At 41.2% G+C, this 27,146-nt stretch overlaps 1 protein-coding gene across 2 annotated transcripts in view; it reads right to left on the reverse strand.

Annotated features, from left to right (window-relative positions):
• Nucleotides 1-27,146, reverse strand: part of SDK1 (sidekick cell adhesion molecule 1) — a 382,650-nt gene that overhangs the window by 137,452 nt on the left and 218,052 nt on the right. For both annotated transcript variants that reach the window (XM_074553325.1, XM_074553324.1), the window contains exons 6-8: nt 14,604-14,715; nt 13,465-13,655; nt 4,939-5,022 (exon numbers count right to left, since the gene is read on the reverse strand). In XM_074553325.1, coding sequence (XP_074409426.1) covers nt 4,939-5,022; nt 13,465-13,655; nt 14,604-14,715 — 387 coding nt within the window. The remainder of the gene's footprint in view (nt 1-4,938; nt 5,023-13,464; nt 13,656-14,603; nt 14,716-27,146) is intronic.

The raw sequence follows: 27,146 nt of genomic DNA on the forward strand, positions 1-27,146 counted from the left end.
GGTTGTAACACATTGCACGACATGAGGGAATAAAACCAGCAAATACTAAGGGGGAATGTTGAGAAAACATGTTATCAAATTACTTTCTTCACCCAATCATATTTCATGCTCCTACAAAATAAGATTTGGAGCAATTTCATGTTGAAAGCCAGAATCATGCTCCTTAAACAGCAGCAGTGTGGCAACACAGCCAGTCTGTAAGACTGTTCCATCCCAAATAAGATTCCTCTGTGCTTCTGTAGCTAAGATAGCTGGAATACAAAGGAAATGGCAAATTAAACATGAAAACTGAAGTGCTCACATGGCTGTACTTGAGTCCCAATTTAGCAGCATAGTTTAAGCCAGTGTACAAACAACATATTGTCAACAATAGGATGGCTTTAAATTACTATTATTTTTATTCAGTCTCAAGCTTCACCTGCTATTTGAAAAAAAGCAGGCATAAAGAGAAATAAAATTCCTAGCTAGATAAAAGTTACAGTCCCATTTATTCCTGTTTTCTTTCATGTGCATGTTCTACAAACCCTGACACAGTTATTTCACACATATTTTTGTTGCTGTCATGTCCCCGTCACCTGGGATGAAGTGGCTGTAAATTTATTATACACAAATAGTGCAGGATTCACTTTTCTTCAAGAGATGTCAGGGGCCTAGAAGAGTCTTAGACAGCTGTTCCCATCCTGCTGCTCATATCAGACAACATTTTACATTTACATCCCAGAAATCCCCACTCGCTCAAATGCTGGGGATTTGGTGCACAGATCAGAAGTGAGGCAGGTATTTTATTACATAATTAGTTAATCACTGAATAATTAAGATTAGAAAAGACCTCCAAGATCACCACCTCCCTGAGCACCTCTATCCAATACCTGGCAGCCCTTCCTGTGAATAAATGCTTCCTGATGTCCAGCTGACGCTCTCCTGGCACAGTTTAACACCATTTCCTCTCATCCTGCCCATTGCTCCCAGGACAGCCTGACCCCCATCCTGCTACAGGAGGGGAATTGTGCAGAGCCAGAAGGTCCCTCCTGCTCCTCCTTTCCTCCAGGCTGAGCTCCCTCAGCTTTCTCAGCCTCTCCTCATAGGATTTACACTCCAGACCTTTCTGTTCCTTCCCCTGGACATGCTCCAGCCCCTCAATGTCCTTCCAGAACTGGGCACAGCACTTGGGGTGTTTTTGAACACTTTTCACTTAAAACCTCAGGCCAACACAATTTCTTGTAATAAGAGACTGCAAACTTAAATTCATGGGTGGGTGAAATTTGCCCAAATAGAGAAGTGGTGTCACTGAAGCATGGAGGATGGGATGTCACTGATGAACTGAGCATCTGCAGACAATGAATTTCACTGCAATGCTGGCAGTCACTTGATGTTCCGAGAGCTAAAGTGCCATGGGAAGATCTATATAATCATCATTATCATTTTTAAACTCCCAAAGTTAAATACTACTGCGTTCTGCTTCCATTCACATCTTCTCTGAGTGTACTTATTCTCTTTATACAGACAAAACTGTATTAACTCTGGAAGGAATGTACAAACAATGTATGGAAATGACTGAAAAACAACATCCAATTGCTGTTGTTACTTTTATAAACACGTATCATTTACTTCAATCACCTCTGATGCTTTTGTTCTGCTGATAAAATAAAATGTACTCATGATGCAGATAATCATCTCAGGAAGAAACCCACTATGTAGAAGTGCATTGTCTGATAGAGAATAGACGTGATGTAGGAGCTGGCAATAGGCATAATTTAAATTTCATACAACAGCCCATATACAGAATTAGCGTAAATTTCAATGTTCACAATTCTCGGTGAGAGTGTTATTCATCTCTTGAAAATCCTCCTGGGCAAATACAAATTATCACTGAGTAATGAAGAAACAGATGATGCAAAATGGAATAGTTCTCCTGATGCTGAGAAGCTCGGAAATGATTTCAAGTTTAAATAATAGCAACTCCATTTTCCCACACATTAGACTTGATAGGCACCAAGGAAATAATGAAATCCTGCATTCAGAACACTGAAACCTTTAACACTGGTGTCATTCCATAAATCCCATTCTACTAACAGTATTGGCAAACCTTCTAATCCTATAATCACTGTGAGATACACCTTCCTATCACCAACTCAGCTGACAAACTGAATATTACCATCTCTATTTCTCTACTTTTCAGTTACGGGTATCTTCCTCCACTCAAAGTTATGAGTCTGAATAATAGGATCTTATCTGAGCACTCTGATGCCTGTCAGCAGCATTCATCTGGGCTTTAGTGATCTTCCCAGAGAGATTTGTCTTCCAACTTGTACACACATCCTCGTCTAATTTTGCTACCTGTTTGGCTGTAAAAAATGGTTAAACCCAGCTTTTCTCATTTTCTACCCACCCCAAAACCTTTCCTCCCCACACAAAGGAATTTTGTTCTTTTTCTTCTCTAAACATCTTCCGGTGAAAAAATTATGAAGAGAAGAAAACCCTTTACAGACCTTTTGCACTCTACCTTTCCAAGCAGTATCAGCCTGACCCTGCTGTTCAGGAGGTGAGAGTGGCCTAAAAAACTGGCAGAAATAAATAAAATAACCTTATTTCTCAGTTGTGTGCAGCACTATTCATTTTTCACAGACAAATTAATCTAGTGTCAGGGGGGAGAAGGGAAGGCAGGAAACAGAGACGCTGGTTCTGGCTTTGCCACTTCTTCTGTAACCTTGGGCAAATAACTTATGGAACCCGAGGCTCAGCTCCTCCATCTGTGAAACAGCTGCTTGACTCTCTGCCAAATTTCACTTAAGAACCTCGATGAAAGACTCAGAATATTCACTGTGTCATCTTTGTTATTTATTTTTAACTGCCTCCTCTAGATCCCAGTGAGCTCCTGAGGAACCCCCAAAGCATCTCTTCCATCTCCTTCTCTAAACACGCAGAACTGAAGTCCAATTAACTGTGCTCCCCAGACAGCACCACCGCTGCCTGCAGCTCCAAACTTTCCACAAGCAAATCAGAAAGAGCATTTAAAGGAAACCCATTGAACATTCAGGCAGCATCAGCCACTGCTGGAAGATAAACAGCAGAGCCTGGTTCCTGTGGCCTGATACCCTGAAACTCCATTACAGGGAGCAGGGAGCTGCAAGCTGCAAGTTGCAATTTTATTTACAGTTAATCTCTGCTTATACTGTGAAATTAATCTGTCTCTCACACATCCATAGTGCACGAAGTCTTGGCAAATGGGCTTTGTGCACACAACCTGATGGGGCTAGGGGAAATACAATCTGTCTTCCATTTACAGCAAAGGTAGAGGGCAGCTCTGCAGTTTCCCCAGTGCTTTGTTCTCCCAGCTCGGAGCAGGAGGCAGCAATCTTCATTTACCCTCTTTTTAAGTGCTGGCAATTGCTAGATTTCTGTAATAATGGATCAAAATTCCCTCTATGTTTAATTCTAGTACCTGCCCCTTATATGTGTTACAGATACTCAACAAAATAATCCACAAGGAAGCAGGTTTTCATGCTCCTGCACCACATTTATCATCAAATCAGATGTGCACAACAAGAGTTGAACAGAAATAATTAATTTTGTCTAATAAGGGTTCCCATATCTCCAGTGAGAATGGTTATGAGTGTCCCATTAACCTCCTTGGGAACTAAATTGCTCAAAGAAAAAGTGAGGATAGAAGGAAGAGTTAAAGTCAACCCCAGGTCTCCCTGATTCCCCCAGGTTTTGGGTTGGTTTGTCTTTTTTTTTTTTTTTTTAATTCATGAAATCTATTTGAGACAGCAGATGGGTTCCTGGGGAACTCCACTGACAGCAGGTCCTGCTGTGTTTTGCTTAAAAAGCTATTAATGAACAAGAAGACATTGTCTCTTATCATCTGATAGCTTCATTTCCATAAGAGCTTTTTGTAAGAGATCTCATCACAGGCTTCTGAAATTCCAAACCAGCCACACACACACTTGCTTATCACACGGTTTGCAAAGACTCCTAGAAAAGCAGTGCTGACTCTTTCCTACGTAAAACACAAGGAAAAATGCTTAAATCACAGTGGCAATAACACAATCATGCAGTAAAAATGTCTTTATTGGCTGTGATTTGGAGGAAGACACCACACAAATAAGCTGTTACGTTAGGTCTGGGTGCTTTTTTAATCAAGGATGTGATCTTTCTCCCTAAGGACCTCATGGCATTTTATGTGTGCTGCTTCTTAAACTCAGCACCAGGGAAAGTGAAACAACAAAATATTCAGTCCCTCGCCAGGGTCACATAGAAATTTGGTGACGTTGAGAAACCTGCTCTAAACATATAATGACAACATCTTCTACCTTACCAGAGTGCTGAAATAGGTGGGAATTGCATTTCTGTGGAACTCGAAACATTATTTTAGTCAGGTGGAACTCTAAACTTTTGAAGCCTTTTATATTATTAAACCACCTACCAATTAAAATCTGCCTGTAATAGTCCTGCAGATTTCATAACTACATTCAGATGTCAGAGTTACTGACATTTCTATTCACTATAAAAGCTCCCTAACTTTTAGAAGAAAGGGCATTGTGACTGTTGAAAATAAGAACTGTTTGCATTGCAAATGATGGGTTCCATAACCGTGCTGTCCCCTCAACCCATTTTCTGGCTCAAGATATTTAAATCTCTTTTCCAATGACTCAGAAGCACAGGCAGGATCCCAGAGCCACAGGAGCAGGACTTGTGCTCCCCACAGACAAACATCAACATGCCAGCATTATTCCAAATTAACCTTAATTACAGGAAATACCCAATTTTCCAAAGGGAAAGGCCAACCCTCTTTGTTGTATATGGGACCTGTGATAATCAGTAATAAAACAGAGACTTCTAAACATTAAAAACAAAGATGGTTTGTGTAAGATGATTTCTTCCAAACTGGACACACACACGCCATCAATCCAGGTTTGAACACTTTTGTGCACTCACCCATGGCCTGGCACAGGATGTCCACGTCCTTCTCCACCTCAGCCAAAATCACATTCTGGGGTTCAGCCGTGAAATATGGAGGTTCTTGGGGAAAGGAAACAAAAGTCAACAAGCAAAGCCACAGCAAAGTGAAAAACAGGCACTCATTAAAAAATATTCATCACAGAATTTCTCCACAGGTGGTGCATCTGATGTAAGGGGTTACAAACAGATTTTTTTGTCTCTATTTGGAGGTGGGGTTTTTTTTGGTAGTAAAAGCATCATAAAAATAAGGTCTGACAATGTTTGCTATGCTGAACATGAATTTCAGAGTGGAGTCAATGGAAGGTAAAGATTTAGGGGTTTGCACTGCAAATTAATACCTGGAGCAGGGGCTACTTTTCATTTTATAGGACTGAATCATTGAACGTGTTAATTTTTTGCTTAGAAAGGCCCTCCCAAGAGGTTTATAAAGGTTTATATTTACAACGTACATTTTATAGGATAGTTTGCTTCAGTATCTAGACTGCATTTCACCTCAGCAAGGCATGAAGTATGTCAAATAAAGTGCCATGGCATGTCACAGCGTCGACATTAGAGGACAAGTGCAGCATAATTAAAAGAAATTCCTCTCAACTGTTTTATTTCGAGAAAGCAAACAGATTTAATGCCTTAATTGAAGTAATAGTAATAATCATAAAAATCCCCACTTTATCATTAGGGCTAAAGAAAAGATATTAGATGTTTAATTAAACAAAGACCAGACTGCAGAAATTGCAGAGTATGCTGGCATGTAACTCTTTCTTCTATGCAGCATAAAATTGAAGAGCATCATGTCAAAGTCCCAGAGGCACTAAGGTTGCAGTCATTATCATGGTAACTAAAGACTGTCATAGTTTGTTCAATGCAATTATCATCTGAGTACTGGTTTTGGAAGGATTTTACTTGATAATAAATGCAGTTCTTCTGCAGCATAACGAAACTTACTGCTAAGTTTTAGGAAATTACATTGCCTTTAAGAAAGGCAATGTAAGTAGCTTGTGAAACTGAGTTATTTGTATTTCTGTTTTAGGAAATTGAGTATGTTTTAAAATACATAAGAAGCTGCAAGATCCAAGGTCATTTGAGCTGACCTGCTCTCAAATCTCTTCACCAAACATGACTGGAAAAACGAAGTTATGTTATTGCTAGGGCATCACATTTTAGCAAATAAAATGAAAACCATATAAATTTATCCTGCAAAATCTTGTTGCTACCTGCAGTACGGCAAACGCGGCTGTCACACTGTGGGGTGACATCAGGAGGCACCAGGTTAGAACAGAACCTCCCCTTTCCCAGCAGATCTTCCCTCTCACTACAATAAAATACTTGCTTGGGTGTACAGAACTGGGGTCTTGTCTGAGCACCAATGGATATTACAATTCTGTATTCATTCCAAATAAAGCCAATCAATATTAGTCTTCAGCATGCCATGCAGGGGAGGAGGGGAGGTTGCAAACAGCTTGGAATAGTTGTTTACCCAGCAAAACCAATAAAAACAAGCAACCTGATTTATTATATTCTAATAATATACATGTGTTAACATTATTGATCCTCACTGCCTAAATATAAAGCTATTAATAAACATGCATAATAAGCTGTGATTTATTGCATATGATCTCATGCGTTAATCTCAACAACAAATTGAGAAGCTGAACATTTAATTGAAATTCACTGATGGCACACACTTTGACATGTTTGATCAGCTAAGTTGCTGAGTCCTCTGCAATTCATCTAAGTCCATGTTTTCACTCTGAGCACTCTCCTTCCTCTCACACCATCCTCCAAGCCCTGCCTGGTGTTTTCCTTGTGCTCCATTTCTCTGGATGTTACTTTTGAATTTCCAAACCTTCTGCCCAGTGTCCTTATCTGTGCTCTGTGTCCACACGTCCATCTCTCAAAATAAAATTTGAATCTTTCATTCTAGGGCAATTTGATGCAATTGTGGGGTGAGGACAAAGCAACACTGGGCCAGGAAGGCATCCAGATACATATCCACAAATCCAGACATTTCCTTCTAAGTCTGGGCTTCTTCTGTGAATGTCTCTCCAGTTATTGAAGTTTATAATTTGCTTAGGGAGGTCCTGACTGCACCTTTCCTTTTATAAAGGATTCTGCCCTTAACAGGCCAATCTCTAAACTTGGCAACCTTCAGCCACCAGCTCTCAAACTTTCTCCTGGATCAGCAACATACTCACACACCAGTGATAAATTTGCAGATTTATCTTCACTGTGGGCCTGCAGTCCAGCTGCAAGGAACTTGATGTGACCTCAAAGACGCTGGTGGTTCCATGACCTCTGTTTATGTGCTGCTGCACAGCTCCTGCAGTTCCACCTGGCATATTTACACTGCTGTCTTTCCCAGTGTCCCTCCCAAAATCCCAACCTGCAACCTGTGCTCCTTCCTTTAAATCCCACACAGGCTGTTTGACACCCTTTGTGACATTAAGGGATGCTTGGGGGAGCAGGTATCAAGCACTGAATTATGTGACAAAGAGCCTGAAGTCAGTGACAACTGGCACTTAGCAAACAGGATGTGATGGTATAAAAAGAAGACTCACATCAGTTTTTCTGAGAGAAGCAGCGAGAAACAGAAGCAGACAAGACAGAAAAAGATCAGGAGCAGCAGAAAGATGCAATCTAAAGGCCACAGGCAGATCCCAGAGGACTTTTGGTGCCAACAGATTTGATTTCTAGTCTTGAAGCCCAGACTCACCTTTTCCCCCAGACTAAAGGCTGCTGAACTCTGTTCACAGCAGCTGGAGGCATTGCCAAATGCTGCACCTGACACAGACACAGCAGCTGCCCCCAGACAAGTCAGATCCCCTTCTTGAAAGATAAGCACTGATACAGAAAAACTTCCATGAGCAACTCTGCAGTTTATGGCCTGTACTGACAAAAACTGACAAGCCTGGGTGGGATGACAAGGCTGATTGATAAGGGATTTCTGATTGATAAGGAATTTCTGGAAGATCCAGAATAGCACATGGGCACCAGAGCTGTGGTAAAGTCTAACATACCTGGAAAATCAGCCTTGCAAGGAATGAGGGAATTCCAGGAATATTGGTGTAGGGATAAACTAAGGGGTTTTGAAGCAAATAAGAGTGATTTCACACAGCACCTCATCATCATGGCTGGGGTTGGAAATGACCCCTGGAAATTACCCAGACCAGTCCACCTGCTAAAGCCGGTTCATCCAGGGCAGGCTGCAGGTGTGTTTTTACCACCTCCAGAGAATGACACTCCACAACCTCTCTGAGAAGCCTCATCCAGTGCTCTGTCACCCTCCAAGTAAAGAAATCTGAGTTTTCCATGCAGCTTTTCCACACCCTTGTGCCATTCACCAGCAGCATGGATGCTCTAAAGGTCCTGTGGAGTCAACAGAGCTCAGGCTGTGGAGTAAACAGCTCCATTTACAGGTGCTGAGCAACTGAAACCTCAGCTCCTCACTTTTCAGAGGTGTCAGATGTATCATCAGCATGTCAGGTTTTGTGCCCAAGGGCCTGAATGCCCAGCATTAACTGCAAGGGAGAAATTCAGAGTATCTGAATTTGGGTTGTACTGCACCTGGTGAATGACTGTCAGAAAGAGGCCATAAAAATGCAGAACTATTTATAGGGGTCAGATGGCATTCTGAGGGGGCATTCTGGGTGGCTGTATAGATGACTCCACTGCATATTTATAAGGCTTGGTTTGAATCACACTGTATGAATTTAACATTTATTGTTGTAGGCAATAATCATGTGTTGAAATTTAATATGTGTGGTGAAATTATAACGTCTTCCAAAGAATATAATGTGCCAGACACAAGTCCCCACACACTGCAATTTTTAGGAATAGCAGTAATTTGCCAGTATCAGGTCAAACATTTAAATTTTTTGGAAATTATAGAATCACAACAGTTAGAAGAGGACAGGAGCCATTACTCCAAGTTCACCCTGCTGGCATTGCGGTGTGTGGCAATGAGAGGGGTCACAGCTCACATTAGGCTGAAAGAAACAGATACTGCATTGTTCAAATATTGTATTGGTGTTTGACTGATCTTCACTAAAATGTCAAGTACAAGCAAGGGGGGAAAGAGTATTTGAATATAAATGGGTGTTTTTAATAGTTGTTGAGGGTTTTGGAGGTTTTTTTTCCACTCCAGACATCACTGGAAAGATGTGTCTCAGAAAAGCCCTTGGGAGCCTGCAAAATTTGATCCTGTTCTAACTTCCACCGTGCAGAGTTACATGGTCACTGATTTTAACATTCAAAAGATAGCAGTCAGCATCCATTACATACCCTTCAAGCTGCACTGGAGATGTGTGACCTAATCCTAGATACACACATGAAAGTCAGAAAGAACAGAGAAAGCCCCAGGGGCTCCTCCAAAGCTGAAATTCCTGAATCTCTCAGAAACTCAGGGCTGCATATTTAAGAGGAAAATTGAACCTTCAACACGGAAGCCTTCCTCCAGCATTACCATAAACTAATTTATTTGGTGAATATCTTCTAAAAGAAGAGGAACTGGAAGCCTGACAGCCCCTTGTAGGTATAAAGTCTGTAACTCCAGACAGAAGATCAGACTGGCCATGCTGGGAGAGAAGCCCCATTGTGGATGCAGGTACAGCAGGCTCCTTGGAGCAGGAAGTTTCTTTGCATGAATATCAGGTTAAAACAGAGAGAGATGAAAAGATCCATGTGGTTTCTTGCTACCCCTACTGTGAGCTGCAGTCTGTGTGTTCTGAAATAACAGCCCAGGGAACACATGTCCTGTCTGCAGGGCTGAAAGGAGGAAGAACTTGTTGGGAATATCAGAGACAGAGCTGGGCTGCCCAGAAGTCCCACTGCTCCTAGGTCCTGTTGCATTTAGGCCCAAGGCAGAATGTCTGTGTTCATCTCAGAACCTCTGAGCCTTGACAAATCAAAAGCTGCAAATATTTTTTTCCTTTGAGCCCAAACTGTGATTAGGCAAGTCCAAAGACATTTCGTATTATAGTTTTCCTGAAAACTTATTATTTTCTTACACAGTAGATGAACACAGTCATCAGGATCTTCCCCTTAAGCACCACACATGAAAAATTATTTCCAGTGCTTTCAAAGAAGGCATCTGCAGTGTTTCAAAGTGTCTAAGCTGGAGCCACGAGAGCTGCTGCTGTTTCCAGAGGTCTGAGCACGAGGCACTGAGGTGCTCGTAGCTACAGAGGGAAATAACTTCTGCTCTGGCAGTTCTGTACACACAGTGCAAATTCCTGAGCAGCAGAAAGGCACAAAGAAGACCCTTCAGCACCTGGACACTCCTGGAGAACAGGGAGGAAGGAACAGCCCCAGAGGCCATGTCAGAGCCCAGCCAGGTGGGCCCTTAGGCCACCACTGGAATTTGTCTGTGTTCCTGAATCCTGTGGTCTCACAGACTTGAATTCTCCCAAGATGAGAATAAGATGTCTTTTAATGTAGATCTCTGGGCACAAAACACTCTCCAAAAGAAGGGGAGCCCTCTGACTCTGTTTTATTCATTTGTATTCCTTTGGACAGACCAACAAGGCCTCAGCCCTCAGTTCTGCACAACCACTCATCATGCCAGGCCCTTTTTTCAAATTGTTTTTCTCATTTTTTTCAGGTTTTACTGTCTGACTACATTTAATTTAAAGAGCAGTTTGGATTTCATACAGTGGAAGAGTTTGGTTCCCCATTTTTTAAAACTCCTAAAATTCATAATTTCCCGTAGAACAGTCATTTAAGAAATGACTATTGCCATTTGTCACTAAAACTTGCAGAAGTGGAGCAAAAGAATTTAAGATTATCTCAGCTTTCAAATTGGTTTGTTCATGGGAAGACTCTTTAAATTACTTAATCTTCAAACTGTTAGTGATAAAACAAATGTGCTCTTATCTAATCTGCAACAAATCTTTCCCAAACTGTTACTCTGCCAAGCGAGGAACATGATACCCTTTAAAAATTTATAACAACTGCAGCTAATAAAACCAAGGTTTGGAACCACCTCAGTTTATCTTTTCTGGAACAATATGAAGATGTCAGGGAGCTCTTTGCCACATTCAGAAGAAAAGTGCAGCAGCACACAGCTAGAGGATTTTCTTCTTGTTTATGCAGTACTACTCTAATACATTGGAGATTCAGGCTTTTCCAATAGTATTGTGATTTTAATTTACAGACTGAGATATATTCTCAGAAATATCCAGAAAAACTTCTGAGATAATACTGTAGGTCACAAATAATAATTTGTTGAGTAGGTGCCTTTGTGCTCAGTTCCACTGCCTTCTAATAGGGCTCTGGTTGCCATCTGAGCCACACTCAAACTGTGTTACTTCTCTTAGCTGGGAAAGTCAAGGACTGATATATTTGGAAAAAAGCTTTGATTAACTCACTGTGACATCTTTGATGCATCTTTTCATTGCTACCCCTGTTCTACCTGTTAATCACAAAATATTTTTCTCTCTTGATCCACAGAAGTTCTCACAGCCATGCTATTGAGGGGCTGCATTTGATTTCTTTCATTCTGCAAACAAACCTCTTCTTTTAAGCTAATTTCCTTTTTCTGTTAGTTGAGACCCCTCATTAAGTCCACGCTGTGTTATTCTCCCAAGAAGTACAGCTCATTATCAGCTCCCAATCTACACATCCACACTACAAATATTTTATGCATGCAAATGGACAAGCATTCCTGATTCTCTCTAAGTACTGCCCCCATGGACTAGGAGAGATGCACTGCAGAAAGCCTAAGGTTTGAATCTTGTCTGCACTTTCCTCTAGAACCCGTCCCTTGACTAATTAAATGACAGCCAGATCCATCCAAGAATTCTAAAGCTGAATATAAGTTATGCATTAACTACTAATCCTTTGATTTGGCTCCCTGTTTAGAATTAGAGATCCATCCTGCAAGCTCAAGAAACTCATAAATAAAGAAATCTATCAGGCTTTGCTGACACGTTGAGTAAACACCTGCATCTGAAGTGTCGTGTTCCATCAGAAGGAAATAAAAGTAATTGGTAACCAATTTGTTTCTGCTTTCTTTCATCTGCTTGTTCTTATCTACAGACCTTTTCATAACTTGATTCCCTGACAGCCTCCTAAAACTGGATAGGAAATAAATAAAACATTTAAAAAATAAGAGAGCAGGTAAGCTACTAAAGCACTGCTGGTTTAATATGATTCCTCAGTGATTATTTTTCAGTTTTATTGTAACTGTATTTAAAAATCTTTTCGATTAACCAAGAGGCTGCTTTAAGTATTGCATTAGGCTGGATCTGACATCACAGCAACAAAGGCAAACCAGCTACAATAAAATCTTATGAACAAGAAAGAGTTTGAACAAAACCTATAAATAAGTAAATCCATCTCTGCTCCTTAAATAGAAGGTAATAACTCCAAGGAACAGAGGGCAAGGAAAGAGACTGGAACCAAACTTTGTCCAGCAGGTAATAAATATAACAGACACACAGTGCTCTAAATGAATCTGGAATGGAGCTTTGTAGAGGGAAGAGCTGCTTTCTCACTTAACAGCAGCTACTACAAATTGCTTTAGCAGAATACAAATCATACAGCAGTCTTTAAAATTGTATTTTCAGAAGGCTCGAAGATGTAAAGAATCGTGGGCTGCATTCCCTCTGCAAAGCTCCAGGAGTGCACGTGCCTGAACCCGGAGCAACGCTGACACTGCTGGCACTGCCAGGGCTCCAACCTGCCCAGGACACTCCCACAGATAAAAGCTTGACTTCACACAATCATGTCTGGCTGAAAACATCTCAGTGTCCCCAGTCTAAACCACCTCTTTCAGTCTAAAAGTCCTAAACCACCCCGCACTGTGTGCACTGTGTTAATGTGCACAATTTCATCAGACATGCCAGGAGCTGCCATTTCCAAATTCCAACCTCCTCCCTACAGCAACACTCAGAGAGGAGGTGGTGGTGGAAACAGGAGGGAAAGGGCAGCAATGTCCCCTTTGAAAGAATTAATTCCAAAGTTTCCCTGGGAGCTGGAGGTCCAGCAAACAGAGCTGCTTTAATGGCTTTTGCTTCCCTGTCCTGTTGCCTCAGCAATGCTCTGTGCCTGCAGAATGTCCTTGGCTCCCGACCGGCACCCACAGCACACGAGCATAGGAGTGCTCCTAAAAGCCTTCTTGCAAAAATACAGGCACTTGACATATGAAAACTGGATGTATGCAAGGCAGGAGTTAATCAGGATTTAATGCACCTAAAAGCCAAGATAGGGAAGCTGCCCATTAAGGATTTTACTACTGTATTTCTCAAAATTCCCATTAAATGTATAGTTTCGCAGGGGATTTACAATCGCAGCAGTGTTTAAAAAAATCTATTTGATGAATTTATATTAGCAGGGAAGAACGGCTGAATTAATTTGGAAGATAACCCTCCTTCACCTCCTTTGTTCTGTTCTCTGAAGAAAGGTTCAAATGTAAGGTCAATGAAATATTAAGATATCAATTTTATTTCCTATTATACCTTAGCCCAGAGCCTTTTTTACTAAAAAACACATTGCCTCGAGAATTACCCAAGATAGAAAGGAAAGCTTTAGCTCTTGCTGGCTCCTCTGTGCTCTCTCTGAGTTTGGCTTCACAGAAGTACATCCCCACATCAGCAGAGGTTGGGTTGGTGATAGTGAGGCGTCTCCCAAAGCTGCTGATGCCACTGGTGATCTTGATCCCATTTCTCTTCCAGGTCACGCTCAGCCTCTCAAGAGGTCTGCCAAAAAATACAAGAATAAAATCATAAAACATATATACTACAGAATAACCTCTGTGTGCATATATATATGTTTATACACATGAGGAATCTAATATTACAGATTATAAAACTTCTTTAAGTCTTCCTCTATCCCCAAAACACACTGTTAAAAAGTAAATACATGTATAACTTCTACACATCAAGGACTACAGACTACTCAAGTGGCATTATGCAAGTACAGCTAATTGATACAGCAATAGAACTTAAGTGCTAATAATTTGATTTCTCCAAGCAAAAGGAGTAAATACTGCTATGGGAATCAGCTGCATGGGAAGTGCTTTCATTACAACTCAATTACCAAAACAATATTAATCATATCAAGAACATCTCTGCCCTCAGAGGGGAAAGTAAATCAGTTGGTCTTATCACCCAAGGACTTCAACTATTCACTTCCACTGAAATTCAAAGCTATTCAAGGCCAGCTAGATAGAAACATAGGAGGAATGCTGTGAATTCTCTATTACAGTGCATTATGAACAGTTGAGCAATAATCACTGCAAAATGAGAGTGTCTGAAAAAATGACTTCATAGGAGATCCTCACTGAATTTATTTACTAGGAAGCACCAACTGTTTAACAGCATCACCTCTGCTGTTGATAGGCAACAGCTGAACTATTATTAACCCTCACCATAATTTTTTCCTTAAGATAATGTCTGCTGCTTGAACAGCATTTCTTTTCCTTTCCATGTGAAGACCAGGTGGGAAAGCACCCCTGCCTGACCCTCATTTGGCCAGAAAAATCAATAGGCTTAATTCAGTAATGTTGGACAAACAAGATCACTCATACGGTTGCTCTGAAGAGCAAGCATCCTGCTTCAATCTCCAAATTATTAACAATAAAAAAATGAAAACAACATTTTAGAGAGGACAGAGTCCCAGCGAGAGCTGTGGAGGGGTTCCCGTACCTGGCGTTGGCCACGCACTCCAGGGTGGCCTCGCTGCTGCCCGCCACCACGCTGGTGTTGTGGGGACGGATGACCATGGCGGGAGCCGCGCTGTCCGAGGGGCTGCTGGCACCTGCAGGGCACAGACACACCTGGTGAGCCCCAGGGACAGCCAGGGCTGGGACAGCCAGGGTGCCACCTTCCAGGCACTGCTGCAAACGGCACCCTCCAGCCCCACCACAGGCTGGCACCTCCCGATGGCGTTCCAACCAAGCCAGCAGCAAAACCCCGCTGTGGGAACACAGGAATTTCCTCTGGCTGCCCTGGAGGGCTCAAGCCCCTGCCCAGGGGGCTCAGAGACCCTGGCACAGAGCCCCAGACCCCTGTGCCTTTGATTTAGCTCTTGGAAATAAACAATTACCAACCTTTACATGAAGAATTACAAGTCAAAAGAGTATAAGCAGAATAACAGTTAGTTTGTCACAGGATGAAAAATAAACTTTTGAGGTTTTTAGAATGGAGGCTTGGCGTCCCAAGATGGAGGAATTTGGTCGTGCCTTGTCCTTTTTCCTTCTTCTTGGCCTCCATCTTCTGGGTGATGTTGGCACTTTTGGATTGGTTTAGAGTGGAAGCTCACTGTCTAACATAGGTGATAGGTATTGGAAAGTAATTGTAAATATTGTACATGTAGTTTTTAGTATAAAAAGATAACACCACCCCGGGGGCAGGCAGAGTGCCTCTGCCTGCCTTGCTGAGCAGACCTTGGTTGGACAGGAGAAAGAATTTTCTAGATAAGAAACAATAAACAACTTTGAGACCGAGAACTGAAGAGTTCTGACTCCTTTTTTGACCACTGGGCTGGGAAAAGAGACTTTCTAACACCTTGGGGTCACTGTGAGCAGCAGAGATCCCGAGACCCCACAACTCCCAAGAACTGGCCCCTGCCCTCCATCCAGGGATATTCTCTAAGACAGAGAAATAAATTAAGCATCCAAAATGTTTTCTTCTGTTGAGCACTTTTTCTTTATCAAACACTTGCTGACTTATATTTTTAAGACCTTTTAATGTTTTGTTTAATCTTACCCCTTCCACACCATTTCAAAAGAGTCTGCCAATACTCATGTTAGTTCTTTAAAAAGATTTTACACACTGGGGAACAAATATAAAATTAACAAAGCAGCATATCACAGCAACTTCAATCCCCTTTTCTTATCAGGAAAGTAAATAACCCAAATCTGTTACTCTTTTGTGAGGCTTCATACTGTAAATAATTTAGCTTATGCAACAGTCAGCAGACACTTAAAAAATGGTAAAAAGGCAGCTTGTAAATTTTCTCTGTATGCATTTAGTAAGTGAATTAAAATATCCATGTATTCATAGGTACTTTGCTTCAAGCAACTCATTTGGGAAAGAAAAATTAGCTATTTTTTAGCTTGAATAACACAGTAATAAAATTTTCAAGGATATGGAAACCAATAAACAAATTACAGGGAAAAGTAATGAAAATAGAACTAAACTGATGGAAAAGCAAGCCAGTTCATCAAATGTTTTCTGCACAGGAGGCTAGTCCATGCCCATTAAGCAGCATGGGAAATTGGGAAATGCAAGCTATGGACCCTAAAATTTAAGCTAATTCCTTAAAGAACAGAAAATGGTCAGAAGGATTTTACTTGTTGGATAGACAGACTTTGGTTATGGGGCTCAAAAAGTTCACAAGGTGAGCAGATTTCTCAATGACAAATCCTTTACATTTGGATTTTCTAATTGACAGCAGTTAATGTAATACAGGAGATGTAAGCGTGGCACAGTTTTAAAATTTAAAGAATACCACCCACACTTCTGAATAAATTCAAGCATTCAAGCACAGTACTTAAAGAGTAAGCAGATATTTATTTCTTCCCCTAAATATGCTCTGTCAACCTGACACAGCATCTCTATGAAACACACACAGATCTCAAAACACAAGCTGTTAGTAGCTTTTACACCTCCACATGAATATTCCTGGAAATACAATGCCATCAGGTAGAAAATCTATTTTCTGAGATTTCTGTGCTGGTCTTATAGGTATTCATAGCAGAAATTTTCCAGTTAGTAATTAAAAAAAAAACAACCAAAAGAAACAAAAAAACCTCAGAAAACAAGAGCTGATGATCAGATTAGAAGCTTGTTACTGATAAGAAATAACCTCAGCATCACTGCTCCCCACCATTTCTGCCCAAGATGAAGGTTTACAACAGTGAATGCTAAAAGATCAACAAACCAGTGACTAATTTAGCAGCAATCATTCCTTATCTCCATCTGGGAGAGAGGAAAACCACTTGTCTGACTTATCAGCTCCCCACTAAAACCAGACAAAGAGGAGAAGTTGGCTTTGTTGTCACCCCCATCACCCACATGAGTGGCCCTGTGTGCACCCAGCAGATAAGAAAGGAAATAAAAGTGCACATTCCCCATCCTGCAACCAGGAAAAGGCAGAGATTTCTTGGTGACTGTAACAAAAATCTAAAAGCATGTGGTTATTGTTATTTTGTACCATTTCTGAAATAAACTTATTAAAAGCAGGCTCCTGCTAAAGCTGTGATGAACAGATTCTGATGTGAGACAGAGAGCTCATCAACAGGGTCAGAGCTTGGATTCTCAGGAATGCACCTACAAAGGTCAGCTATGGACATAACAGCATATACAGAAAACAACAACATTTCCAAGTATTACCCAAACAGTATGGAGGCAGCACGAATATTCCTATTTTATATTCAAAGACAGCTCAAGTTTCCCTTTGCAGCACTAAGAAGCTCCTTCCCATAACTCACTCTGTCCCCAATCTTGCCAAATCAAACTCCACAGGGACATTCCCTTTGCAGAGGGCACTTTGCAGCTTTGTTTTATAGCTAATTGAAACACCAAAGGAGGATCTTAGTTTTACTTTAGAGCAGAAATCTCAACAGGGCTGTAACTTGGCATCTGTGTCTTTCAGAACTTCATCCTTTTGTAAGAAATCCACAGGTTGGAGTATCAGAGTAGCCAAGATCCTAATGGAGATAAGCAACATTGGGATTTAGTTTGGACGATGGGATGTGGCAGATCAGCTTTCCATCAGGCTGGGGAAGGCAGAGAGTTATTGCAAACACTCAGATAATGAACAGCTACCCAGACTCCCCAAGTTTCTCATCCTGCCTGTCAATAAAGCCACTCCATCCTTCTCCTGCCTCCACGTGCAGCACACAGATGTGATTTTACTTGACTGATGCTACACAAAAATCCAATGCAGAATGTCATTGTTAGTAAACAGACATTTTCTTTTAAAATCTTTTGTCGAAAACAATTGAATTTCTCTTTTTCAATGCTCCTTTTTTTACTTCATCAGACTTTTTTCTGCCTGAGCTTTCTGGCACTTTGCTGCTTCTGGCTTTTCATCACCTCTTCCTTCTTCTCCCTCCCCTTCCCTCAGCCTCTCTGCATTCATCTCTGGCATTTTCTCCCTTTTTTTCCATCCCATGGTCTTCTAAAGACGTTTCCCACTATTTAAGAGCCGCTCAATTTCTGATGTATATTTTAATTGAATGATTGAACTTCAGCTTCTCTGAAGGAAATATTAAATACACTGAAATGGAGAAGTAATACAAATGCACATGGGAACAGAGCTACAGTGAGATGAACCCACTAACACGAAACCACCATTTCCAGCTATATTCTACCTTTTTGGAAAGGTCTTCTTTCCTCTCCATCTGCTTTCTGAGCCCTCCTCTCAGCTAAGAAAGCAAAGCAGCATTAGGGAAAAACACTGACCCCAGAAGCGCAGCAGGGGCTGCCTCCCTATCAGACATCATCAGTCTGGGGGGAACCTGTGGGGAGCTGCAGAGACAAGGCTGAGTGACACTGAAAAACACTTGGGGAGTGCTCTTAATCTGATTTTAGCCCTTAATAGATGACTGGACAGAAGGACAGCCACAGGCAAGAGGCCTAATCCAACAGGGAACTGTTCTGCAAAAGAACTCACACTGCTTTATTTTCCTTTCTCTCCATTTTAGCCACTGCACTCCCAGCATTTCCAATCTCTCCTTTGCTTCTAAGCTTTCTCATTTATCACTGTCTGAGCTATTGCCAGGATCTCCAAGGGCCCAGTACCTGCAGGGCCTTCAGGACTGACCCCAAACAGTTTTTGAAGCAAGACTGTGGGAACAAGAAAGACTTGGGACAGGAGGGAGTTTGTCCTCCAGCCTTCATCCCCTCATCCCCAGCTGCTCATGAAACAGTTCAGCTGCTGTCATTTGCAGCACAAGATATTAAGGTAAATTGGTACTGATATTATGTTTTCCATATTTAACTTTTGTTTGGTTATTTTTTTTTAAAGAGCCAGAAAAAGAGAACAAAAAACCCAAAAAAAAAGAGACAACAGAAAATGGAAAGGGATGATCTGGGGTTTTTTCTGTCCCTTTGAACATAAACTCCTCTCCAGACTGTGGAATTCAGGAATCTGGCAATCCCCCACACAGCAGAGATAAACTGAGAGAAGAAGAAAGAGTGAACAACTTTTGCATGGTCTGTTTTTATCACCTGTGGCTGTGAATGGCTGCACATCACTGAGCTGCTGAACTTCTCCCTCCCTCCTCCTGCCTGATCAGGAATCAAACCCATCCAAGGCCTAACACTGATTTCTTTTTTTTTAGTACTGATGAGCTGTAGAATTTTCATCTGTTATTTAAATACAATAATTATGTACACTGCCCTATCATCTCTGCAAATACAGTATTTTTATCTCTGTACATATATTGACATGTAAGGTACAGGGAATTTTAAATATTGTAATTTACAGTTTATAAAGATCCCAGACCTTATCAAAGCCACTTCAGGGTGCTTAATTTTCCCAACAGAACTGAAATCTCACCCAGGCCAGATGAATGAAGACACAATAGGTTCTTTCCCCTTCAGAAATGCATAAACATTAAGTTCTTCCCCAGATTTTACATTATGACATGCAAAGTTTATCTATGTCTGTATTTGCAGTGCAGAATATTAAGTGTATTACTTCAATGGGAGCTCAAATTCATGTGACAGAGATATGAGGTAAGCCAGCCTCAACAGAAACTGAGAGAAACTCTATCTCCTGAAAATAAATAATAGTTTGAGTTCAGACTTGAGCACAACAATAAGGTTTATTTTTGAGGTTTGCTTATAGATCCTAACCCTCTGAAGAAGCTTAATCCAAACCAGGTGACCATGAGCAGCAGGAGGAGGATTGTCCAAATAATCAAGAGCCTGGAATGTGAGGCTGGCTGCACCTCATCTCTACCCTCACTGTAAATTACTGCAAATACTGCTCCACGTCCAGCTTGCACTGAAGAAGGGATCCCACAGGAATCAGTACCCAAAAATAAATTTACTTATTCATGTTATGAAATTTGTCTATGTGAGAAAAAAGCTCCCCAGAAGAGATCACCAGTACCCTACCCTCAAGATAATAGAGAAATTGAGTATTTAAACAGAATTTTGAAACCATTTTTAAGTTGCCCTGAGAGAAAAATATTAGAAAACTTTCACCCTAAAATTCCCCACAGACTTCCAGGCTTGCACAGAATGCAGAAATGCTTTGGTAATTCCTATGCAGGATACATGCAAACTTCATTCTATCAAACTATGGACACCCCTATTAGAAAAAAAGATAGGAGATAAGAGTCCAGCACAAACAGCAAAAATATTACATCTAGTACAACATTATGGCATCAGGAATGTGCAATCTCTGCCTGGGACACAGAATATGAGAAAAGAAGAATATCTCAAGATTGCTCGAGGGGAGAGAAGAAAAAGCAACCCTACAAATACAAACAACCTGATGGAACACACTCCCTGCTGCCAGGTACAGCCTGCAGATGGTTTGAATTATGAACCCAGAGTGGATTAATGCCCCTTTCCCTCTCCAGTACAAGGCACACAACAGGAATTGGATCCTGATCAATAATAGATTAATTTCCCTTCCCCTTGGAGCAAAAGATGCACAACAGGAATTGGAGGCTGATCAACAGAAAAGCAAATGCTGACAACCACCTGCAGGCACCAGAGAGAAACATCATGCAATTAATGAAAAGCAAGTGTGTTCTCAATCATAAACCCATGTCCAAACCATGTCCATTGGTTCCCTGCTTATTGGAGTGATTCCTAAGTGCTGATACAATAAAAGAGCATTAAGATAATCAAAGTTACTGTTGCAGTTTCCCACTCTGACTCTAGCAAGACTATTTATTTTCAAGAAAAGGGAAATCTGATGCTGCTGTCACTGCACAGGTCGCTGCTCTGATTTCTAGGCATAAAGGAAAATAACAGAGACTTTCCTATGAGGCTTCTAGGTCACATTTGTTTAGTTTGATGAAGAACATAAAAACTCCAGATGGGTTTTTTTTTGAGCCAACATTACATAGTTACAAAATAATTAGCAAACTAATGGTGGAGAGTTGTTATATCAAGAATTATGACTTTTCAGTACCAAAGAATGCTTTCAGACTTCTCAAAAATTTAAGAATTAACATACTTAATTTAACTTTTGAGAACCTAGACTGCAGACCTAAAAAAGCAAATAAAGAGCAACATACAAACTTAATTTTGTGGATCAAATTTATAGGGAAGAAACAGCCTAGCTGTTTGCATTAATCACAGCAAGTGAATTCTTCTATATCCAGCCCTTGTCTTGAACCAGACATCAAACATCACAACATATGAATAAAACACCAGATACAAAAAAGATTTACAAAACCCAAGCAAAACAAGTGAATGATCTAGGTCGGTTGTATTTATTGACTCTTTACACTCTTGTCACTGTGACTAAGCTTTGTCCACATCACAACAAACACAGGATGCATTTCCACTGCAAGAAAAGTTTAAAAAAAATCTAAAAAAAATGAATAAAATAATAAGACTCAGAACAATATAGAGCAAGTAGATCCCAAGTTAAACATCCAGAGTTTGAGGAGGGATATGGTAAAGGATCAATTAGAAGAGATTTCATCAGCACCTGTTGAGGAAGCCTTGCAATAAATTCGTTTTACCTGAATTTCCCATGTCATAAAGGCTGAGAACCTCCCCTCCCTCCTTTTCCATCCACCCCTCCCGGGCCTGTGGGATTGTCTGAATTTGTCATGATGACACTTCTGAAGCATTTAACTTCAAAAACAAAGTTACCCACAGAAATTAACCCATACAAGTGGTGATTTCACCAGTCCAGATCCTTTTTTGGTTATAAAGCTTCCTGAAGCTTTTCTGCTCAACCTGCTACAAACACTCCTAATTCCCAGCTTCAATGGCCAATGCACTCTCTTAGTTCTTCTACCAGAGCTGTCCTTTATAGTCTGAAGAGCTGCTCTCTCTCTCTGTTTACATCCTAAAGCATTTACAGAAAACAATCCTGTTCTTCCACAGCCTTCATTTTACTAATGAAACAAGCAAAACTTGTCTTGTCTGGAAAGATTCACTGAAAAACACACAAAAGATGAGGAGTAGGAGTAAAAATCCAAGCCAGCATCACTCTGTAAATGCTTCCAAATGTTTAAACAACTAACAGCCACGTTTTAAACAGCTTTTTTCTCCCCCTCTGTAAGGACTTTCACACAGAGTGCAAGTGTTGTTAATTTAGCCCTAGGGAAAGATTAATGGAAAACTCAGCTCTAGCCAGAAGACAATTTATACCCCTTTGTGTGTAGATAGAACAGTAAAGAGGAGATTTATATATTTTATTGGATAAAACTGAGTCTAAAACACAGGCTGAAAAGGTGTAAAACCTTATAGAGAGTTCTTAGGGTCCACTCCTGGGCACAATGAGAGGCTGGGGTCTAAATACACTGATTTAAAGATGGAAAATGTATTTCTGTAACCAACAAAGTGCTCCAGGAGAGGCAGCAAGGCCAGGATGGCCCCTGGTGACACAGTCCCTCCAGCCTGTCTTTCACCAGTTCTGCTCTGAAGACAGGGATGGAAGATGTGGCTTTTTTCCTGATTTTCCTCTCTTTCTACAGATCATTAAGTGCAGGTGACCCAGCAGCTGCTGTCTGGGGGGTGAATTCCTCTTTTTTCTACTTCCTGAGGTCTGCAGACCCACTTTGTATTACAGGACTACCTCAGAAATAGATTTCTAGCATTGTCCCATGCAGTTATAAGGAAATTAAACCACTGCTTAGTTACACAGCTCCCTGTGAATCAGCAGCTAAATTCAAAAGCAGACCAAATTCCTGCTCAAACCCTCTGCAATTCCCTTCTCACAACTCCTCATGCAGAAAGAGCAATTTGGAAGTTCAGTCTCTGTCACTGACCTGACCTTCCCCCCTGCACAGTGAGGGGCTTCTTTCTGCCTGGAAACTTATCATCCAGCACATCATTAGAGCTTTTAACATGAAAAAATATCTAGCCTCAAGCTATTCCAGCTAAAGAACACTCAGGTGGCTTTTCAATTCACCAGATAGCTTTAATACGAGCTAAATAAGTGGATAGAGTGTGTAATCTTATTCAACACCGGTTAAAAGGGGGAAAAATATCCATGGTCTGGCAGTGGAATCTATTAGCCTCAGAGTCATCTTCAAAGGGATGCAGGAGGCAAAAAGGCAGAGCAGCAGCCAGGGCCCACAGCCTTTGGCTTCCCATGGAATCACAGAATTCCAGAATGGTTTGGGTGGGGAGAGACCTCAAAGCCCATCCAGCGCCACCCCTGCCATGGCAGGGACACCTTTTACCAGCCCAGGTTGCTCCAAGTTTTATCCAACCTGGCCTTGGACACTGCCAGGGATCCAGGGGCAGCCACGGCCGCTCTGAGCACCCTGGGCCAGGGCCCGGCCACCCTCACAGGGAAGGATTTCTCCCCAGTATCCTATCCATCCCTGCCTCTGGCAGTTCAGAGCCATCCTCCCATGTCCTGGCACTCCAGTCCCTTCTCAGCTCTCCTGGAACCCCTTCAGACACTGAAGATGCTCCAATGTCTCCCCAGAGTCTTCTCCAGGCTGAGCAACCTCAAATCTCTCCCAAAACACGGCTACGTTTAAAAAGACTTGAAAATAACTCATTAGTGGGAATTACTTTTAAGAGGCTGTATATTTTTACGATGTACTTTAGTGCATTGCATGAGAAGCATCCTTTTAACCATAAACAGACCCTCATTTGGCAGGAGGAAACAGGACTGAGGGGCCTGGCAGTGGTTGCAGGGGTTTCTGCAGCACAAGGCAGGAATCACTTTATCCTAAGGACAAAATTTTAAGGCCTTGCATCCTCAGTGCTTGACACACCTGGATATTTCCCATTTGCTTTTTTAATAATGGGAAATTTAAGTTAATAAACCACACATCAGTAGCTGGATGCTAAATAAACTAAATCTGTCACTTAATAATTATGTCCAGAAATGCAAATTCAGTAGTGAGAAGAGCTGAGAGGAGAAAGGAAGGAGGAAAGCTGAGCTGGGGACATGGCTGTGCCATGGGGATCAGAGAGCTGCTGCCATTTCTGGGGCTGCAATTCTCACCAGCACATCCTGGTTTAATGTCAAGCAGCAGCAAAGAGAGAGAAATAGGAGATAATAAAATGCTGCTTTCTATTTGCAAATACGTCTTTGCATATGGCTTCATGTTGGGGTTTTTTATAAATGCATTTCTTAACTCCTTACTCTGGCACATATAAAATCACACAACTGACAGCCTACTTTTGCTTTTTCTTACTTGTAAGAAGTTTAAACTCTTCCTCTTACTTAGAAATGAAAGGGTGGTAACAACTAAAGAAGAGAATGAATCCTTCACTGGACTTAAATAAAGCATTTGCAGTGACTTTGGGGGAAATTCTTTATGAAATACCTTCAATTTATTTTATGACAACAATAATGGAAGCACCATTTTCAGAGGGAAGATTTAAGATTAAACATGCTCTGTAGAGCATAAAGCAGATATGTACAATTGATCACATGTGAGTTCCCAAGATCTGTTTCTCTGTAGCAGTTTTTCAAATGAACCTAATATTGTGGGGCATTACATGGAAGCAGAGACTTGTGCACACAGACTGATCACAGAATCCCAGAATGGTTTGGGTTGGAAAGGACCTTAAAGCTCATCCAGTTCAGGGACACCTTCCCCAACCCAGATTGCTCCAAATTCCACCCAGCCTTGCCTTGCACACTTCCAGAGATCCAGGGGCAGCCACAGCTGCTCTGGGCACCCTGTGCCAGGGCCTGCCCACCCTCACAGGAAGAATTTTTTCTTAACTTCCTAGATAATCTAAATCTCTTCTCTTTTAGTTTGAACAAGTTCCACAGTTTACGTGCCCTTCACAATGAAAGGAGGAGCTTTTGTGTCACAGATATTTGAGGCAAGTGTCCAGGCCACCACCTGGGCCCCATTCCCACATTCTTAAAAAACACTCAACCAAAGCCACGCAAGTCTGTTTTTGTAGGTGATGGATAAGCAAAGTATGGGTCAAAGCTTTTTCCAGAAAATCCCCTCCAAGAACTGAGATTAAAACTTGCCACATATAGACATAATTTGAACTTTAAAAGAAATAAAACAACCCTACTGATTTTAACAGCCTCAGATCCCAGATACCAGAGGCTGGGCACAGTTCATGAAGGCTTAAAGGAGAGCAATTCTACAGCGAGGATAACACTGAAATAAACAGGCATTCTTGGTTTCCCTGTTGAACTTAACTCTTCAAACCCAGATGCACTGACTGAGCAGCATTTTAAGCTCAAGGTCAACTCTTGCTGCATTCTATTTTTATATCTTTATACACACACACATCTGAGGAACATGTTTTGGGACCCAGATTGCTACCTTGCTCCCAAAGGTCTGCTATTTCCAAGTCTTTACATAAAGGGAACAGATCAGAAAAACAAGAGGATACCCCACAGCCTTCTTCCAGCAGCTAACTCAACCAAACATATGGAATGACTTGTCAAAATAATATTTTGAGAAATAGGTTATCAGGGGCCTCAGGTCCACTCCATATGGTCTAAAGTTCTCCATCCCCTGACCATATCATGCTACTTCTCCACTCTCTTCTATAAAGGGAGACAATCCTTAATAAAAGGAGAGTTGTTCAGGTCACAGACATTCACAATCAAATAAAATTTCATTTATAATATTTACAGTACTGTAAAATAATAATAAAATAAAATAGGACAAAGCCATGCACACAGCAGAGCTGAGAATCCACAGAAATATTTTTATCTAACAAAAGAAAGTTTTGTTTCCCCTTACTAGCGCAGATTTTTTTTTCTAAGTAAAGTGCAGCTTCCCCTTTGCAGTCTTTGTGATTATCAATCTCTGGTTATTTTATAATATAACGCTGCCTCAGACTTCAGCAGGAAGAAAAATACACATTGCTGCATTTCCTCTGTCACCAGAATAAAACAACTCTGAAAGCAAAGAATGTTCCAAAAGAGCAAACAATAACCCAGCTAAAGAAAGTCTACAAATGTATCCATTCAAAAATAATTCCACAGATGGATAAGCATTTAATTTTCTGAAGTGAGAATAAACCAGCCTCTCTCTTTTCTGGGATGTGGAATGGGGTTTTGGACCTGCCTATTTATACCCAGCACATAAATGCTGCTCAGAGAATGCTGCAAGCCCTCTAAAAAGAAATCTAAAGGGAAATTATTACTCCAGGCTCTTTGTTGGTGCTGCTGCAGTCTGGGTAGTGCCAGCATTGTTCAAAACAAACTGTTGGCTGTACCTTGCCTGGCCTGTACAAATGCTCTTTGCATTAATGTACTTAGGATCTCCTCTCTGCTGTGCCCTGCCAAGACAAGAGTGGGATGTCTTCTCAATCTTGCATTGACTTCCTGCCCTCTCAGACAAGGGTTGGTCAGAGTTTTTGGCTGTGTGGTTGGTAAACAGCCTCTCCTGAATATGACAGGGACTCACTGCTGTGATAAAAACCATCAGCTTATTTCCACAGGGTGCTCTTGACTCCCAGCTCATCCAAAACTTCGTGTTTCATGCTGCTTCTTATTTGAAATTTTCATCATTATAATATGACACTCGGATGTCACAACAGAATTACAGTTAATAAGGAAAATTAGGGGGAATAAGTGGAAGATAAAGTGGCACATTAGAAAACGCACCATCGTCTGAGACATGAATTTTTATATTGTTGAGGTACAAGTAACATCTATTTCATTTTGTTTTAAAAAGAAATCAATTCACCCCTGGGTTTAGAAACACTCTGTCACTTCCCAAAATGTCCCTGGGTTGTCAGTTTGAAATAAATTGGCAACGTGTCATTAGGCAGAACACAACTGCATTGTTTCGACTTAATTAACCCATTTTATTCAGATTTGCCCCAAAAATAACCCTAACAATATGATTCTGTTCTCCAGATGGTGATGGGCTGTGTCAGAGCAGAACTATCAGCTGTCAGCTAAGCCAGAAACCAAACACTGCAGGGTCCACCTGAAACCCAAAACCTGTAGATTGTTCCCTCTCCTATACACATCTCCTGAAAGTGCTTACACAGAATGAGGGGGATGAATCACTGAATCCCTGAACACACACATGAAATGCACCTAGAGCAGATTAAAATGACTCCAAGCAGGTCAAACAGAGCTGC

Source organism: Zonotrichia albicollis, chromosome 16 (genome assembly GCF_047830755.1).
Source record: "Zonotrichia albicollis isolate bZonAlb1 chromosome 16, bZonAlb1.hap1, whole genome shotgun sequence".
Taxonomy (NCBI): Eukaryota; Metazoa; Chordata; class Aves; order Passeriformes; family Passerellidae; genus Zonotrichia; species Zonotrichia albicollis.